The sequence below is a fragment of the Cricetulus griseus genome (assembly GCF_003668045.3).
Source record: "Cricetulus griseus strain 17A/GY chromosome 1 unlocalized genomic scaffold, alternate assembly CriGri-PICRH-1.0 chr1_1, whole genome shotgun sequence".
Taxonomy (NCBI): domain Eukaryota; kingdom Metazoa; phylum Chordata; class Mammalia; order Rodentia; family Cricetidae; genus Cricetulus; species Cricetulus griseus.
The window spans coordinates 77,276,427-77,296,357 of record NW_023276807.1 but is presented as its reverse complement, the minus strand read 5'-3'; the positions used below and the strand labels follow the sequence as shown (position 1 = coordinate 77,296,357).

General features: G+C 42.7%; 1 protein-coding gene across 4 annotated transcripts in view; it reads right to left on the bottom strand.

Moving 5' to 3' along the window:
• Positions 1–19,493, bottom strand: part of Eml6 (EMAP like 6) — a 252,483-nt gene extending 232,990 nt beyond the window's left edge. For 2 of the 4 annotated variants that reach the window (XM_035452556.1, XM_035452555.1), the window contains exons 1-2: positions 19,337–19,493; positions 17,736–18,445 (exon numbers count right to left, since the gene is read on the bottom strand). In XM_035452556.1, the coding sequence (XP_035308447.1) occupies positions 17,736–17,932 (197 nt within the window). In that variant the 5' untranslated portion in view covers positions 17,933–18,445; positions 19,337–19,493. Of the gene's footprint in view, positions 1–17,735; positions 18,446–19,039; positions 19,299–19,336 lie in introns of those variants that run through there. The other 2 variants (XM_027387940.2, XM_035452554.1) reach the window with 2 other exon arrangements.
• Positions 19,494–19,931: the final 438 nt, after the last annotated feature.

The following is a 19,931-nucleotide window of genomic DNA, read 5'->3' as shown; positions in this document are numbered from 1 at the left end:
GTTACCTTATTATCCAGCAATCACAGAGGGCATGAAGAGGAAGATCTGCTTTTTTGCGTGGCTGAAAAGACCAAGGTCCTGCTCTGAAACCACCAAGACTTCGGACTAAAACCCACAGTCAAGGCTATCCTTACAAAAGCAACTGAAGCATTCTGCCCACCAGCCCACAATGGCCACATTGAAATCCTGTGTTTAGCTATTATATTTTATATATACTTGCCAAAATACTATGCATCCCCCTGATATTTAATAAAAATCACTTTTTTTGAGCCCTTAGTTAAAATTCTATGAAGTCTGAAGAGAAAAGGTCAAATGAAGACCTGTGCTCACTTCTAATTAATCTAGGCACAGAAAATTATAGCACCTAGTCTCTTGGAGTGTATTGTATGCATCTGGGGAGGGCAGCCTGGATGTCCCATAACCGAAAGCTAGTAACACCTCATGATGTTACCAAGTGACTGCTTCCTTAATGTGACACCTCCAGATGACCACTTGTGTCATGGTGATTGATAACCAATATTTTCATTGCTATATAGAAAGTTGATTTCCTCTGTTTTATGGAACATACACACACACACACACACACACACACACACACACACACACACACTGACTCAGTTAGCAGATGAAACTAGGACGTGGATGAAATTAAATATTCCTATAAACAGATCAATCATTTTCTATTTAGAAAACAAAAAAAGCATCACAAAGAAAGCAGCTGCTCATACTCAGAGAGAAAAAAATGAAGCCATGAATTCTGTGAAATTTGAACCAAAAACTCAGTCTTTGTAGTGTGAGAAAATATAGTAATTTTTTAAAAAATTGTTTTCTTCTTCACTTTGTTTTGCTAAAGCATTTAAATAGAGTGTGTTGAACTATGATTATAAAGCCAGACATAATCACAAGCCTGTGCCCTAAGGAAACAATAAACAGACATGTAAATCTCTGCTTAGTGATACATTCAAGCAAATTTCCCCTTTGGTGAAGATCATTTAGGGAAGGGGACAAACACTTTGATGGCCAACCTGCATGCACCTCACTAAGGACTCACTAGCAAAACACATGGCTTCTCGGGGTTGCTGAATTCCCCAGAATAGGGAGTTATGAGCAAGAAGATTCTTAGAGCTTCCAGACACCAAGAAACACCTTGCCGTACATGGGAACGCAGCTCTAATAAGGCTTCTCATTGCTCTTGCCTCCACATTTCCCTTACTCATTGTTCTAGAAGTCGGCATTCTGGGCTACACGGCCAGGATGAAATCACTCGTCCCTTGACCTTGTTCCAGTCCAGAGCCTGATTTATCTTTTTTCAGAGCTCCACAGTGGACCCTCTGTCACCAGCACCTCCAAAGCACAGCATACACCTGTTCCTTCCTTGGCTTCCAAGCCCTGAACAGCCCTAACTCCTCCTTTTTCCACTCCTCGAGCCCCCTGGAGCTCCTTTTCCTCTCCGTGGTCTTTACAATAAGGGTATTTCCCAGTGTTCTAGCTTAAGCCCTCATTCCTTTTCACCTCGAGTGCTCTCTTTTTAACTGACATATTTGGGGCCAACAGGAAGTTGTGTCTCTGGGCAGGCATTCAACTCATGTTTGTGAGATGACTCCCTTCATCTGATCACTGCTACTACAGCAACTGTTCTGCCCTGACTGTCACCACTATCTTCTAGAGAAGGTGAGACTGGACAGAGAACAATACATAAGTACTTCTAGGGCACAGAGGTCAGTGGTCTGATGGGTGGAGAGAGGAGACACAGAGTGAAACTGTAGAATAATATGAGATGTATTCTAAGAGAAAGTCAGAGAAAAGGCTGTGGGCATAAAGGAAACAGACATTTACTCTGCTTCAAGAAATCCGATGGGACTTCATAGAGATGGTGGAACTGGATTTAGGTTCCATGAATCTGCCCCACGGAGAACATTCGAAGCAGCAGGGATGTAGCTGTAACATGGGGAATGGGGCTCATGGATTAAAAGCTGAGGAGGACACAGGAAAAGTCCTGTGGAGACAGCGACAAACAGTAGGGTGGGGCCCAGTCTGGCAACCCTGGAGCCAGCCAGGAGGAGTCTTCCACCAAGGCAAGGACAGGTTAGGGCTAGCAGAGAACAGGGACTCCAGAACCTAAAGTCATTTGGGGAAACTTTCTTAAAGAATTGATTTTCCCCCCACTATTGTGAATTAAATTTAGTTAAGATAGCACAGACTTTTCTTCAATGGATTATAAACTCCGCTTCAATTATCCAGATGTGGCCAGTGGACATCCATTCAAGCAGATTATTGTGGCATTTTAATGTCCTTCTTTTCCTTGAATACGCTTTCTAGCACATGAAGGTGCTCTGAAGCCATCTTGTATTTTCCTTGCCCCGGGTTCTGAATCAGTTTCAATCTTCTTATGGGGAATGGTATTTAGAAAGTTATGCATGTTAGGTGTGTCACTGCTACCAACACATCTTTGTTTCCTGATCCTCTCAATTAAGTACCTGTGATTATGTATGTGTATACATTCACATACATCTTGATATTTCTGTGGGGATTTCTTCCAAAGTACACATTTCTGAGTCTTACAGCTCTCTTTAATCACAATCTTTATGAGGGGGGTAATAAATTTTGTTTTTTGTTTTTATTTTCATTTATCTAGGTTTTGAGCAGGGACTAAGGGTGGAAGGAAGGACAGCATCAGGAGGCTACCGAGACTGCACAGACAAAAGCTAATGGTATTTGAACTAGGACCGTAGGACAGGACAAGATCGTCTACACTGAGGGCTAGTAGGACAATGGAAGCCAAAGAGGGGGTGGGGAAGCAAGCACCCACACGTTTCCCACTGGGAGTGCCACTGCTGTAGCTCACACATGGCCGTTCACACCATAAGCACTAAACAATGTTTAAGAGAATTACCTTCTCACTTGTCTCCTATAAACCATATAATTTATAGAAAATTATTGTAAGGTCTGGAGAGAAGGCTCAACAGCACTTGCTGTTCTCCCAGAGGACCCAAGTTCATTTCCTAATACCCACATTGTAACTACACTTGTAACTTCCCGTAAAAGGGAACCAACACTCTTCTGGCTTCTGTACGTACCACACACATGTGGCATGCTCACATAAATCCACATATACACATAAATAAAAATAGAAAACTAAAGTAATTATAGGAAAACATTCTAGAATGTATATGTCCTTCGTGCTATTTTTATTATATATGGTCTACAGACAGACTTTCAGTATAAGCAAGGAAGACTTAGGAATTCATTGTGAGCAGGTCAAGTTCTTACATAAACATAGCGCACATTGAGGGGCTGAATTCTACCACCCAGCAGAACAGGCTCGCAAGGCTTTTCACCAAGAAGCGCTACCTGCCACAGAATCTCTTATTTCCAGAAGAGCATTGCTGGGGAAAGAAGCCATTAAGCTGGATCCTGCTCATCACTGCTCATCACCACTGTGGCATGAAATCCACTGGAGCATGAGAAGCATGTATTAAGAAAATGCAAAATGAAATGTAAAGTTAAAAGGAAATACCCTTTGGACATTCTAGCTGCGATAATGGAATGTTTAAAAGTCAGATGCAAGGGGAGGGAGAGGGAGAAGGGACTTACATGTGAAACAAGCTTGTTCCCTAACTAGAACTAATAAATAAATTTAAAAAAAAGTCAGATGCAGATACAACCCAGAGGGAAAATTTCCCCACTGGTATAGTAAAAGCAAGTCTCTACTCACCTCTCCATCATTAACTCCCTGGGCAGTGTTCCAGGCTTCCACCATCCTACTCCACTCAAACAGTGGAGCATCTCCTTGATATCCTCACTCTTGGTTTCCAGGACATGCCACACCCCTCATTTTTCCCCTACCCTGTGACTATCTTTTATCTCCCACTCTTGGTTTCCAGAACATACCACACCCCTCATTTATCTCCTAGCCTGTGACCATCTTTTATAAGCACTTCTTTTCCTGATGGTCTCTTAAGTTGATCTTTCTTGAACACCTGACTCTGACCTCCTCTGTTTTCTCCCTACACTCTGAGTTATCTCATCCATTCCTATACACTGCAACTGCTCTCTCCCTCATCTAAATGTATCTGTAGGATATATCAGAGACATCTCAACATAAACGTAGTCATGCTTCACTCTAGGACACATTCTGAGAGCTACATTGTCATGCAATTTCATCAATAGGTGGCTGCCAGAGTGTACAGACTAGGAGGGTATAAGTCAATGCCTCAACAAGGTCTCTTAATGCAATCGGGATGGCATGCTGCTTCATGGTAAGCATTTTAAAATATAAGTATATTCTAAAACAACAAATGTGCGAAATACATATGTAAGTCAATAACAGCCTCTTATTTATCAAGTAGCTATATGCTGTACATAGGTGTATGTGCTATACACAACCGGATGCATAGTAGCTTTGTTTGTGGCATCACCACAAACATGAGCGGTATGCTACACTACAATGTCAAGAGTTCCATTGCAGAGACAGCTATGACATCAGTAGGTAAGAGGTATTTTTCAAATCCTACATAATCTTATTGGGATCACCAATCCATATAATCCATCACCAAACATCACTATCCACAGCATGACCATATGTGCATAGCTGAACTCCTCTTTCCCTGACCTTGAATCTCCCCTTGTTCTGTTTTAATGATAACTACATCCAACCAAGGCTATATCAGAATCTTTCTTCATTCTGTCCTTCCCATCTACTCACCAGAGATTGGGATATACTCATTGTTATCTTTGCAGAGCACCTTGATTATTTTATTTTATACCAGCACAGCACTTTTTTTTTCAAACCAGAGTTTCCCTGTGTATCCTTGGCTGTCCTAGAACTCACTATGTAGACCAGGCTGGCCTTGAACTCACAGAGATCTGCCTGCCTCTGCCTCCCAAGTGCTGAGACTAAAGGTCTGTGCCACCAATGCATAGAACCAGCACTAAATAGTCTCTGGACCATCTCATCCAGATACTTCAGCCAGAGAAACTACCTTGGAACCTAAATCAAATGATGCTTTCTCCAAAGAGTCTTCTCTGGCAACTTCCCTCAGTCTTTAATGGGTTAGATACACACTCTGAGGCTCCCAAAGGCTTTTGGCCACAGTGTAGACACCCAGCTGTTCATGTATGCTGAAAATTTCCTTATGATTTTTTGAGAGGAGGCAGATATTATTCAGTTTTGGATCCTCAGCACATCGTGGAGTATACAGAACATGGTAAACACTCAGGAAAACTTTATTGTAAGGCTTTTTCATTCCACTAAAACAAGGGTTCTTTTTAAATTTTTTTAAATGCTATTTATTGAGGGTTGGATTGCACATGCATGGCATGGAAGTGGATGTCAAAGACAGTTTGCAGAAGATGGTCTTCTCCTTCCACCGCATGGGCTCCAGGGATCAAATTCAGGTCATGAGGTTTGGTGGCACATGCCTTTAAGCACCGAGCAATCTGGATGCCCTCCTTTTTAAGCAACAACCACTCTCCACCCCAACCCAAGACCATACATTGCAGTCAATAGAGTATCTTTTCATCCTTTGCAAATCTGAACACTGGACTTGTTTTTGTCTTTTAGGAAAACGAAATTCTTTTTCCAAGAACAGATCAGATGTGTTGTAAAATGTTCCTTAATTTCCCTTGGTCTATTTTCTCATGGTTAGCTTGAGGCCATGAAGTTTTAGCAGGAGAATCTGATAAATGATATTGGGGAGTCACTGTATGGAAGAATGGACCAATGGATGACAGTCAGAGACAGCCAGGGGTTCTTAAATAACTGGGAAAAAGAAGCAATGTGCTTGGTAGAAGTGATGGTCACTCCACCAAACACTACAGAGTTAAACAGGATCCAATTCTACTCAGCACCAGACGGCCTTGGAGCAATTCCAGAGTAATTCCTGTGGCTGATAGAACTAGAAACCCATTCAGTATGTTGAAGAATACATAAAAATAAGGAAATGGAGTTGTAAATGATGACAACCAAGAATCTCAGCATCTTCATCAAAAGGGATTTTAGAAGTCATAGACCCAGAAAAGTCACAGGCTTGATGACAGATGGAACTAGTGCAGAAGTCAGTGTTGTATGCACCAATCCCCATTAACAATGCCATGCTACCTCTCTCTATATATCTATCTATATCTATATCTATATCTATATCTATATCTATATCTATATATATTGCTCTGTCTCCCTCTCTCGGGAAGTTTAATATTAGATGAATAAATAATCATAAGAAATCCTGAAGAAAAGGCCAACAAAGTCAAAATTCTTCAATGATCATCCTAAAATGTAAACTGGCAAACTGGCCTTGTCTACCCTGATAAGTCTCACTGATCATCAACATTTATGGAATGAGCTGTGAATCCTTTGGTGATTCCTCCAGTCCTCCTCCCTAACTTCATCTTCCACTTGCTCTCATCCTGCACCACAGCAATACTGACCTACCTTCTCCAAGGCCCTTCTCTTGTAAGTCCCAGTCCTCTGCACAAGCTGTTTCTTCCCTGTTGTCCCTCCTTCCCTCCTATCTTTATCCTGCCTGTGAAACAGCCCATTATCCTTCAAAGGTCACACTCTTCAACCACTTAAACCAGTGGTTCTCAAACTTCCTAATGCTGTGACATTTTAGTGTAGTTCTCATGTTCTGCTAACCTCTGTCCATAAAATTATTATTATTTTTTTTTTTGGTTTTTCAAAACAGGGTTTCTTTGTGTAGCTTTGGAGCCTATCCTGGCACTCGCTCTGGAGACCACCAGGCTGGCCTCCAACTCACAGAGATCTGCCTGCCTCTGCCTCCCGAGTGCTGGGATTAAAGACATGCGCCACCAATGCCCGGCTCCATAAAATTATTTTTGTTGCTACTTCATAACTGTAATTTTGGTACTATTATGGATCACAATGAAAATGTCTTGTTTTCAGGTGGTCTTAGGCAACCACTGCGAAAGTGTCATCTGACTCCCAGTGGTTGAGATCCACTGCCTCACACAGAACTTCCAACTTTGAGTCACCACTTCTGGATCTTTGGATCAAACTCTCCTGTGCCAGGAAAAGCAACTTCAGTTAGAGGTGGCAGGTACTACCTTACAATCTATGCACACATCTGGACTTCATTTCCCTCTTGTAAACATTTGATTGTATTCTCAAAAGTTATTTAAAGACTATGTATTTCCTAAGTCAGAGAAGTATGTAAGCCAAAATTTTCCTTATAATGCAGTCAAGAAGAAAGAAAAAAAGGAGGAAGGAATGAAGGAACAAAGGATAGAGGAAAGAGAAAGAGAAAGGAAGGAAGGAAGGAAGGAAGGAAGGAAGGAAGGAAGGAAGACTTAAACACAAATCATCAGAAAGAATGATTCATTCATTATGCATTGGTAGCTTTTTTCGTTGCTATGACTAAACACTTGACAAGAAGTATCACAAGAGAAAAAAAGATTTGTTTTAGCTGATAGACAAGCTCCTGTCCACGTGGTGGAAAGCAAAGATCCTGGAATCCAGTGACATTCTTCCTTTCCCTTTTACTCACTCCAGGATACCAGCTTATGGGACAGTGCCAGCTGCTCTCAGGGCAGCTCATTGCCCCAGTTAACCCTCTCCTGGAACATGCTCACAGGCACACCAAGGTGCTCCAGTGGCACTCACTAACCCAGCTAGTTCCTCTGTGTTACTTAATTCAATCAAGTTTCAAAAACCAGTCAGTGTACATTGTAAGGTTCCAGCCTATATCTCAGTAGAGAGCATGGTGTTCTTAATGGCCACATTCTCTCTCCAGACCAACAGAGCAGTAGAAGAAGAAAACAAAGGAAATTCTGTGTCAGATTTTAAAGCATTACAATAACGATCGTTGTCATTATTAAAATTTTTCTTTCCTTTTCTCTTTTAAGTCAGAGTCTCCCTATATGGCACAGGTTGACCTCTAACTGATGATCCTCCTGCTTCTGCTTCTCATAAATATTAAAAGTATAGATGAACGCTTCCACACTCAGCACCCCCCCAAAAAATTAAAACTCTGAATTCTTCCTATCAATCCCAGCTGAGAATATTTTCGAGATTTTTCTCCTCACAAAGTACATATAAAACAATTTTGATGGAAATCATCATCCATCATTAATGCCAACTAATTGGAAAGGAAATCAAAGAGCAAATAAAATATATCAGACATTTACTGTGTCCCAGTGAAGCTGCTAGGCATAGGGACACACATGGAACTGAAGCCAGGTGGAGAGAGAGGGCAATAAAAGCAACATGATAATGTACCGTGACACAATGGTCCTACAAGGAAAGCATGTGTACCGTGGTCTGAGCTTGTGGCGAAAAGGAGGCTTAAAATAGCTGGAGCCGTCGGCAGGGCTTCAAGGAAAAAGTGGCACTTTCTTTAAGACTGAAGGAAGGGAAAGGCTGTATTAGCAGAGAAGACAGAGGTCATATCAAGCAGCTGGGAGACATGTTTAGGGATGGGCCAGCACTCGAGGCACTGTGGCCTGCCCTCTTACGGGAACTGAAAATCCCAAGAACTATCCCTTGTATTCTGAATTTAGATTCTGTTTAACGTTCCTTCTGGTCCTTGTCTTGGTATTTCTCATCACTCAGTTCTTCTTCTTCCCTGCCTGTTTTCTCTGGTGAAGCTAGTGTACATTCTTCTTCAGTGCAGGGCCCTTTATTAGAGGACCTTCCTGTAGCAAAAGCCCTTTGAAAGGTAGTTTCACCCTCTAGAATACACCTTGTTGGACTAGGTCAATCTCAACCCATACTAAGTCAATTAGATTCTCTTTCCTGGGAATTTGGAATTAAGACTCAAAAGAAAAAGTTTCAGTTGCTTTTTTAGGACCAGGGACTGAGAAAGACTAGGCAACAGCCATGTTCAAAACAAATCATTAAGTTAAACAGTCATTCTAGAGCCAGGAAAATTAAAAAAGCAAAGATGTCAATCTCTGTGGTGGACAGGAAGACCTGCAAGGAAATGAAATAGTAGAAGTCTAGCTGTCTGGCATCTGTGCAGTGCCTGAGAGGCAACGGCATGCCCTGAACAAGGTCCAAAAGACTTCCTTGTCATGTGATAAGGCCCCCCTTGACGGTTCTCACAGGTGTTGTTTTAGTCTTACCTATAAAATTAACTAACACTGAGCATAGTGTAATGTTTTAATGGCATTATTCAATAGCAATTAAGCCCCCCACTCCAAAGAGAAAGCTCTTGTCTTAAAATAAATAATTTTATGATAGAGCACTTGCCTGGCATGTAAAGCCCAGGGTGGCATCCAGATTCAAACAAAACAGAACAAGTCTATGTGTGTACAGTGAGAGAGAGCGCCTTTCACCTCCAGAAGTAGATCACGTGCTCCCAGGGGATGAGAAAGGGAGTGGCAGAGAACCAAAGGCAAATCCCAGAATCCTTGAGTTTCTGGGTTGAGATCATCACCCTGCCTCCCTTTGAGTGAAGACAGGAAAGATCCAAAAAAGAGATAGATATCAGCGGAACTGGGTGTGATAGCACATGTTTGCAATCCCAGTACTTGGGGGACAAAGGCAGGAAAATCAGGAGTTTTGGGTCCTCCTCAACTACATGGTGAGGGGAGGCTAGTCTAAACTACACGAGACAGTGTCTCAAAAAAAAAAAGCTTTGGAAGAAGAGGTAAAACCTAAAGTCACCTTCTATAACTGCCTTTACATTCTCAATAGACTCACCTCCCACAGCAAGGCTGGAATCTGCAAATTCATTTTTTTAAAAAAACTACTTTGTGAGTAAACAAATCTATTGTCTTGACTGCAGCTTGCTCTAAACCAGTTTCTCCAAATGTAAATGGCTCCATTCTACAAATGAATAAAATCTTCAGATTCTTTAGAATATGATGTCTTTGACCAATATCGAACAGCATCCAAAGCCGCTGACTTCTATCACTTCTAGGTTAATCTTTTTAAAGATTTATTTCTTTTTAAGTATGTGTATGTGTGTCTTTGTGTAGGTATGTGCATGGGTGTGCAGGTGTCTGTAGAAGCCAGAGATCTTGGATCCCATCAGAACCAGAGTGGTTGTGAGCCACCTGGTGTGGATGCTTGGCATAGGAATCAGGTCTTCCGGGGGAGCAGTGTGTGCTCCTAACTATAGAGCCATTTCTCCAGCTTGTAGGCTAAACTTTTTAATGGTTATTACTGTGCCCCACTTCAGTATCTTCTATGGAAGGAATGGGCCCCCAGAAAAATTCAGTGATGTGGGAATCCAGTGTAATTTCACAGGGAAAATTTAATCTCAACATATAGAAGGAGCACAACTGGATACCTGCATGCAGAACCCTGGATCTGGACTCCTACCTTACACTATGTTGTAACCTGAAATGAGCCATCAAACTAATCTAAGAGTTGGATACTAAAACCACAAAACTATTAGAATAAAACAGGAAGAAATTTTTAATGATCTTCGATTGGATGAAGGTTTATTAAATAGAATATCAAAAGAACAAGAAAACAAAAAATAAACTGATATCACCAAATTTTAAAGCCTTCACACATCAAGGGACACCATCAAAAAAGTGAAGACAACTCAATGAAAGGGAATATTTGTAAGTTATACACTGAAGGCCTACATTCAGAATATAGAAATAACTCTTACAACTCATTAATAAAAAGATAAATGTGATTGGGAAAGGATTTGAATAGATGTTTTCCCCAAAGACAATACCTGTTGTATAATAGGTAACAATCAGTATATGAAAATGTGAATGATATTAGTTATTAGGGAAATACAAATAAGACACCATTTCATACTGAGTATGATGGCTAAAATCAAGAGTTTAGCAAGCCTGTGGTCCTACAGACCTGAAAAATAGAGTGATATATTGGAAAACAGCTTGGCAGTACTTCAAATAGTTAAGCAAAGGAGCTAGGTATGGTGGCCACCCCTTTAGTCCCAGCACTCCTGGAGAGAGAGGCAGGTAGATTCCTGTGAATTTGAGGCCAGCCTGGTCTACCTAGTGAACCCCCATCCCCCCAAGCCCCCATTCCCGGCAAAAAAAAAAAACCTGTAAGAAATGAAGTTAAACATAGACTTACCATATGACCCAGCTATTCTACTCCTAGTTATCCAAAAGACTAGCAAGCATGTCCACACAAAGACTGTGGAGTGAGTCTTAACGTCACCAACAAGGGGAAATCTTCTGATATCTCTTTAACTTGTTTTAATCAGTAACTACTTGGTTCTTTTGGGGAGTGGACAAATGCTGAACTCAATATAAATGCAACTGGAAAGGGGGACTATTGATATAAAATTGTGGTAAATATTCATTTCATATATAGATATATAGTTGATTAAAATTCTGATAGCTTGCAATATCTTTCCAGCTGAAAAACACTTGTGTGCTGAGTTCTGAAGCATACCAGTAATTCCTTTAAAGCTGACTTCTGAGGTGTCCTCTGTGGGCAAACAGCACCAGCATCAGCTAGGAGCTGGGAAGATCTCAGCACGTGGCCCTCACAGACCTGCTGGCACAATCTTGATCTCACCAAGTAACCCCCATGCACAATATCTGGAAGCTGTTTGTTCTCAAAACTTTAGTTAGACTTAAAACCAATCCATATTTGACAAACTCAAATACACCTACAAGCCTGACTGCTGAAAGTATATAATCCATGGACTAAAGAGTAGCTTCTCAAATAGCATCATTGGGGAACCAAGTCAGCAAGTCAGCTTTCCTGTAGCTTCCCTTCCATTGTGACCAAGTCACTACCATTACAGGGAGGTTCAGATCCTTGGGGAAAGGAGAATCCTCCAGCACAGCCCACTTACAGAACCTACCATGTTCAAGTTTTGCTTTGCCATAGTGAACTCTGCCTGTATGACCACCGGCATTGCTTGGTTGATTTCACTCTGCATATGACAGGAAAGTTCAGTGCGAAGTTTGCAAGGAGTTATAAGATTGTAATCACATTTTCAAGTAAAAAAAAGTGTTCATATTTCTGAATTTAAAATTGACACTGATAGCTAATAAGAAAAACTGTATTCATGACAATAATGGAATGACTGTCCTGGGAAATCTAGGACATATGGTACCAAAACCCATGAGGCATTAGTGACCTGGTTGAGAACTGAGATGTCCTTGGTCTTTCTCTGGGTCTCTAACACCAGATTTCTGGGTACCAAGTTCTTTCCCACTCTGATGTATTTGCACATCCCTTCCTCTGCCACCACATTTGCAGTATTTGGTCCCTTCAGACCCCAACTTTAAATGCCATCTCCCTGGATAGATATGCTAGAAACATTCTCTGAAGTCACTCCCATTTAGCATGAATAATAAAAGACCCAAAGACTGATATCGGGGTTCAAGCTTCAAGCTGAAGATCAGAAAAGCAAAGGAGCCAGCCACTAGCTCTTACCTCTACCTCAGGCTGAAATAACTGTCCTCTCCTCAGTGTGGCTGGAGAATAAATCTCTCATGTGACCCTTTGGCTCTTCCTTTTATACCTCCCTAGTGCTGGGATTAAAGGAATGTGATCCAAAGTGCTGAGCTCACCATTGTGTAAGCTGTTTCTCTTTAAGACTGGATCAATTTCATGTAGCTCAGTGTGGCCTTGAACTAACAGAGATCCATCTGCATGTCTCTTGAGTCCTGGGATTAAAGGTGTGTATCACCATTGCCTGGCTCTATGGCTTGTGGCTAGCTTTGCTTTCTGTACCCTAAGACAAGCTTAAATAAATCATAAATAATATATGACCACACTCCCATATACCCACTCAACCCAGCTCCTCTTTGTCTGCCCCTTAGCACTTACAACCATCCACATCCACCATGTTGTCTGCACTCTCTGTCTGCCCCTTAGCACTTACAACCATCCATATCCACCATGTTATCTGCACTCACTGACAGCCTCCACACCAGAAGTACCCAGGGATTCTCTGGCACACTCTTGCACCAGGAACATTTAGACACAATATGAGTTTCTGATGAATAAAAAATGAAAAAAATTAAAATTAGAGAATAAATAAATCCTAGTAAAAATCATCAAATAGTCTGTAGTTCATTAATAACAACAATAGGACACTTATCAACAGCACATTAAGTGTAGGAGCACACACCTGTAATCACAGCATCCAGAAGACCATGGCAGGAGGGTCTCAAAGTGAAGGCAGTTTGAGCTAGATAGCAAGTTTCAGGTCAGACTACACTATAAAGAAAGACAATGTCTAAAATAAACAAATAAACCTTTTGTTTCATGATCTTGCTAATACACAAAAGAGTGGGATCCAAGCTAAATGTTTTAAATCTATATCCTTCCTGGAGACAACCTGCAAACTGAAGTTACCACCAAGAAAGTGATGCCATACACATAATTGCCTCATACAGTGGCAAGGAGCACTGACTTCAATCAGATAAAGGTTTAATTCATATTCTCTCCACTGCTACCCTCCTTCTCTGCACCTCTTTCTTCTCCTATTCCTATCTCCTTTTTGTGGTCCAAGGATTTAAACCAGAGCCTTGTACACACTAGAGCTGTATCACTGAGCTTCATTCCCAACCCACGATTTAGTTCTTTATAGGTATCTCTAGGTTTCCCTTACTCAAAATACAAAGTTACATACCCGGACCTACATGGGAACCCACTTACCAGACAGTTGAGGCTCAGCCATGGCCATTAAACTGCTCACTTCAAACTCAACAACTTCAGTTATTGTTGCAACATTAGATTACTTTAGCCTGGCACAGTTTAGACTTCTAAACTTTTTTTAATTAAGCATTTTCACCAGATGATCATTGTTTCAAGGCTGGTGCTGCTGCTAAAGTGAACTTGAACATTCTCTGGCTAGACTGAGATCTCAAGGGCTCTTAAACATAAGCCCAGAATTTATAGGCCAACTGATGATGACTGGAGCTACAAAGAGAACAAGTTTATTGGGCCCCTATAAGCAACCAGCACAATGATAGGAACCACAGCGACCAAGAACAACAGCCTAGAATAACAGCTTTGGGTTTTGGAATCAGACCACCTTGACTCCAATTCCCAATCTAGAGCCAGCTTGCTGCTCACCATGTACAAAACCTTTAACACCTCTGTACTTTATCTATCTTGTCAGTAAGTGGGGGTCAGCAACCCTCTGGGAATGTTAACTCTCAGCATCGAGGAGCTATTTCCTCTACAGGTTTGGAATAACACAGTGGTACCAGATATCCCTGCAAAGCCTGAAGAGTACATGGTATTCTCTGTCTGAGTAAGGTGAAAGGTCTCATGGTTAAAGGTTATACTGAAGCAGATGGGACTGCCCAGAGTATGGATACAAGCATAGTCCCTGTGATGACTCATATACTGTGGGGACCTTCTATGCACCCTCAACAACACTACAAATAACTCTAAATCCCATTTTATAAATTAAAAGCTGTTTTACTGATGACACTGATGCCTACTAAGGGTGACCTCCCCAATAATTCACATACATTATTTCTAATCATCCCAACAATGCTGAAATTTGGGTGTAGACAGCTCCATTCACAAAGAAGGCCAAGAGAGGTCACAAACTCCTTGGATGCTTCTAGTAGACTGTAGTGGGGTTCTTCCCACTTGTTTCTGATGTAAAAAAGTCAGTGTCCTTTTCCCTAAGATAGCACTGCAGCTGAACCTCCCCTGCAACAGGAAGTCAAATGAATAAATAAGAATATAAAATGGAGGATAGGAATTATCTAGAAGAAATATAAGAATGCAGAGGGTGGAGACAAATGTCACTGTGAACAGGAAAAGGAAGGTTATGAATGTACAGATAACTTTTCTTCTATCTATTCACTCTCTGTCTCAAGTTTCTCTGCCAGATCAGGAAAGCAAAGCAGTAATTATCCCAGTCAGCATCACTCACCACCTCCTTGCCTTCAAATCCAAATTGAGTCTCATCAGCCCAACAGAAAATACCAGTTTAGGTATTTACTTGTCTCATCACAGTGTTATCAAGACTAAAAGATGGCATCATTCTCTCATCTATTATCTGCACTGAAAGGCATTCAAGAGAATGAAACTAAGCCTCCTTATCCAGCAAATCACATTATGCCTCGCATAGCAACACTTCTAAAAATCTGCCTTAAAATATGCATCCTGTCAAAGCAAAAGGACACATGCTGAGCCCTAATGAGCTCTGCCAAACCCTACATATACAGTATTATAAAATGGAGTATGTTGTCAATATATGATAGGCTGCTTTGTAGCTAATATTCCAGGCAAAGCTGCATTTTTTAAAAAAAGTATCAAATTTATGAGTATGTACATTCCCTTCAGCTCGGGGACCAAGTGGACAGTAATTGCACTACCTTATTTGCTGACATCAAGAGTTTTAATATTCGAGTAATGATTTAAAAAGACAAAGTATTTTTTTGCACCCAAACCTTGGCTACTACAGCCAACCCCATTCAATGACAAACTTCAATATTTTAAGTGGAAAAACAGGGGTATACTATGGTATACAGAGATGAATTGAAATGCATGAAGATAAAAGATTGTACATTGTGGTTTGTGCACCACCTTTCCCAGAAACAGAGATGTTTACATGTGTAAGATAAAATGACAGCATACACATTCCAATTTACAGCCCTAATTACATAAAGATCTGTGGGTTTTGTTTTTAATCCACTAGACTTAGTTTTATTTCAAATGCAAAGATATATGTCAATGCTCTCTGCTCACCTGCACAAACACAGAACCAGCCAATTTAAAGGCCTTTCTATGAAGTCATACCAGGCTTCAGCCTAAGAGATAACTACCTCAAGAAATGGAGCAGAAAATAAACCATCCCTTTTGCCTCCTCATCAATTAAGTCTACCTGTAAGGCAGCTGTAATTTCATTGCCTTTTCTTCAAACCTGAATGTTTCTTTAACCATCCAGCCAGATGTCCTCACAGCCCTTGTAGGCCAGCTGCTCATCATCACAATGGTTTACTGAAACTACACCCTTTTTCCACCTTCAATTTCAATGGTGTATTTACATTTTTTCCTTTAAGAACCCCCCCCCCAAGTAGTTCAATGAACTGTCGTGTTAATATCATTTAACCCCAGGGAATCTTCTGTTTAATTGCTACTCTTTCCCAACCCCCAGAGGACCATTTCTTATTTGATGTTGCAATGGAAAGCACTGCATGAAGACTGACAGAGCAAATACACAATGGGTTTAAATTTTTAAACATCCAACCTTTTCATGAGTCACCGTTAATCATTTGCACCTGTGCCTTTAATAATCAGTCACGAAATTAGTGAAGCAAAATCTGTGGGATGGAACTCAGTAAGGATTCCCTAATCACAACCTGTCCCAAACCAGGGAGGAAAGGAAAGGGGGCTTTTGTCTTATGTGACCTGAAGAAAGTTTTACATGCCAGTTCCACCAAATCTAGAGGACATTCAGAGCTCCCAGTACTCAAAATCTAACGGTAGAGATCAAGCTGGGTGTGGTGGCTCACCCTTGTAATTTCAGCACTCTGAGATAGAAGGATTGCCATTCATTTGTGACCAGCCTGGACTCCATATTGAGTTGCAGGCCAACCTGGGCTCAAGCATGAGGTCCTGTCTTAAAAAATAAGGGGGGAGGGCAGATCTCAAGTGTGTGTGTGTGTGTGTGTGTGTGTGTGTGTGTGTGTGTGTCCTCCTATACTTCCAAGGATTAAGTTTTTTGCCTTCAGTAACCATATTCAATTAAAAACATCATATTGGATATAAGTACAACACAAATTGAGAGAGCAAATCTTTTAAGTTCACACTGAGAAGGTAGAACATTGACATTACATTACTTCATCAATTATCCCATGTGTAAGGCACATTTAGAGCAACAGGAACAATACCCCGAAAAAGCAGATGCTGCTCTGCACCAATGAAACACACCCATCTGGAAAGTACAAATACTGTCTCTGTTCCTTATCATCAATCTTCAGCAATCACTGTCTCTGTGAGTGGAGGTGCCCATACCATGCAAAGTCCTCAACTGCCTTAGGCAGAAAGGGATTCCCTATGAGCAGCATCTGAACCACACCTTATTGACCATAGGAGATGTTGACAAAAGCTGCAGAGAACTATGTCTAGTCCAGAGGAGGGAATAGCACAAAGAATCAAATATGCCCCCCTTTAATTAGACAAGAGGGCCCTAAAAATAATGTTTTGTGCAATGGAGTACTCCTAGACCATCCACTACCAAATGGTACCCATTCTGTTGGATAGATAGTGAGATTTATATTGTCCAGTAGCCGTTGCCTTTCTTTTAAACTCTAAAGGTATTGTAGAAAGCATCCATTTAGTGTGTAAGCATGTTTTTTGGCACTAAAACACTGCTGTAATACCAGAAAACAGTCCCCACCCACTACAGAAATGCCCCCAGTCCAACGCTTAGGGGATGAAGATTCCAAACTGCCTGTACCAATCTTTCTTTCTTTCTTTTTTTTTTTTTTTTTTTTTTTGGATCCACTTGCTTGCTGGGGAACCTACTGAGGAGCCCTCCAAAAATGCTACCCATAGTTCATCTATTGGTCCTATTCCTATTTACCTAGCTAGAGAAGATTGATGAGTGTTAGGTAGGTATCCAGTCTTTCCACTTGTAGCAGGAATGAACAAAACAGCAACACACACTTAGCAGAGCTTTAAAGCCTTCTGAAGGGACAGAGATATCTCCCTCCCATCTACACCTTCCTCCCTTTTTCTTCCCTAGCTCTAGCATCTGCAGCCCTTCTCTAGCGGCCCCTAGGGCAATCATTTTTTCTATAGGGCTCTCAGACATGACCCCAGTTATTCCCACCGCCTCAGTCCACCCCCTTACCTGATAATGTCGTCGTTGTGTCCCAGGAAGAATTTTTGGCTGTGCTCTCGGGTGTTGTACACCACCCCTACCCCAGCTACAAAGTAAACCACCTCTTTGCCAGCGGTGTAGTACAGGTTGTTGCGGCACTGGTGACCCCGGTACCCGTACACCCACTCCAGGCGGAGCTGGCAACTGGGAGCTGTCCGATCCGCCATGATAAGCCGACCCCGCGCGACCCCCGGTGCCCCGCGCGTCGGCTCTGTCCTCTTCAAGGCTCGGGCTGCGGCGGACCTGCAAGGGTTCAGGGTACAGCGCGGGGCGCAGATTTCCGCGGCGACGCACAGGCACAGCCCAGCACGCCGGCCACCATCATCCGCTGCTGCGGGAGAAGAGCCGCCGCCGGTGCGCAGCAGCAAGACCCCCCCGCCCGCTGGACGCCCCGACTCCTTCTCCCGGGGCTCGGCAGCTTCGGGGGCGCCAGCACCCGCGCGCACGCCTCACTGCACCTGCGGGCTTCGGCCCGCGGGAGAGGTTCTCCCCGGGGTCACCCCGCCTTTAAAATCAGAGATCTGCATATCCAGACACGGATTACCCAGTTCGCCAAGTTTGAAGCGCGCAGGGGCTTCGCAGCAGGCGGCGGGATTTATTCTGTGACAGGTCTGATCTGATAGGCAGCGGGAGTAAGCTTTGCCATCACCGTCCTTGGATCCGAAATTGACAGTCTATATCTAGGATACGAGAGCGAGGGAGAGAGAGAATTTTTGGCATGTCACCTACTACAAGAAAATGATCACCAAACTAAAACCAAGTTGTGGGTTGTGTTTTGGAGTTTTTTTTTTTTTTAATTGTCTACCTTTTCTCCTTCCGTATCATCTCCTTAATTATAGGAAATACGCCCTAAATGTTACTGGCAGGCTGTTGCTGATCTAATTGAAATAATACTTGCTTTTTCCTCTATAAAGCCAGGGCGAATATGAAATGGTCATTTTTTTAGATGCTCCAATTAGCTGTCATGCATATGTTTAAAACCCATACCCTCTATGAGCCTTCTCTTCACAAAGAAACCAATAAAGAACTTAGCGGCTCTCCCTAATCAGCAACTCCAATTGCAAGCGTCTTTTTAAAAAAAAAAAAAAAAATCTGAATCAGAGGAAATGGGCACCAGGGCAACTAAAGAAGAGTGCTACCTAAAACGCTCCCGGTCCGGGGGGACGGGGACGGGAGGGCGGGGGGGGGGGAAGAAAAGAAAAGAAAAAGAAAAAATTAACAAGTGGCATAATAATAATAATAATAATAATAATAATAATAATAATAATAATTACAATATAATGATGATGATGATAGTACCCTGTCCCCAAGAAGATCTGAGGTAGCTAAGAGACCCTGCAGGCTCCCGGGTTCCTGCCTATAGCTTGTCGGGGGGCAAGGGGGGCGAGGTCTCCCGTGGGGCCCCCAGGACAGCGACACCCCATGCTCAGCCAGGAGCCTTCCGCGGCGGTTCCGAGGGATGCCAGTCGCAGGGATGATTCCCTGGCTCGCACTCCGCCGTCCCAGCGGGGTCCTACACTCCCACCCGGGCCAGCCTCTCTCGGAGCATCCCTGCTTTCTGCGCCTCTAACCTCTGCTGCCCGCCATGCGTCCGGGATCCCGAACCAGCCAGCAAAATCCTCTGCCTGCCCTCCCTCCCCGCCCCGAGCACCGGGGGATAGGCTTCGTCACTGGGGCGCCCGGGGACCAGCTCTTCCTGCAGCTAGGGCTCCGGAGGCGGGGCCAGCGCGGGGACGGGTTACTAGGCGAAATCGCGGCGCTAGGAAACGCAGACGCCCGCGAGGGCTGAAACCGCCCCTCTCTCTGCCAGCTTCTTCTGTGTGCATCCTGGGAATCGTAGTCCTCTGTAACCAACTTGTGCGAAGAGCGGGTGGAGTGTACTACAAGTCCCAGGATTCCATGTGACCATAGGGCCTTGGATGCCACGGGAGCCCGCGTTTCTCTCATAGGAGCTAGCCGCTCACCCATACTGCAGTTGGTGCTCTGTAGTGACCTAGCCCAGAGGACTGCGCGTGTGTACTGAGAGCAGAGAAGATGCAGGGGAGAAAATTCACTTTCTCCTGTGTCAGTCCCTAAGGATTGCTGTAGCTCACGTCTGCCCGAATTGCAGCACTTGACTCACGCTGTTTCCTACTTCAATTTTTTCTGTTATTCCAAAGGATTCTA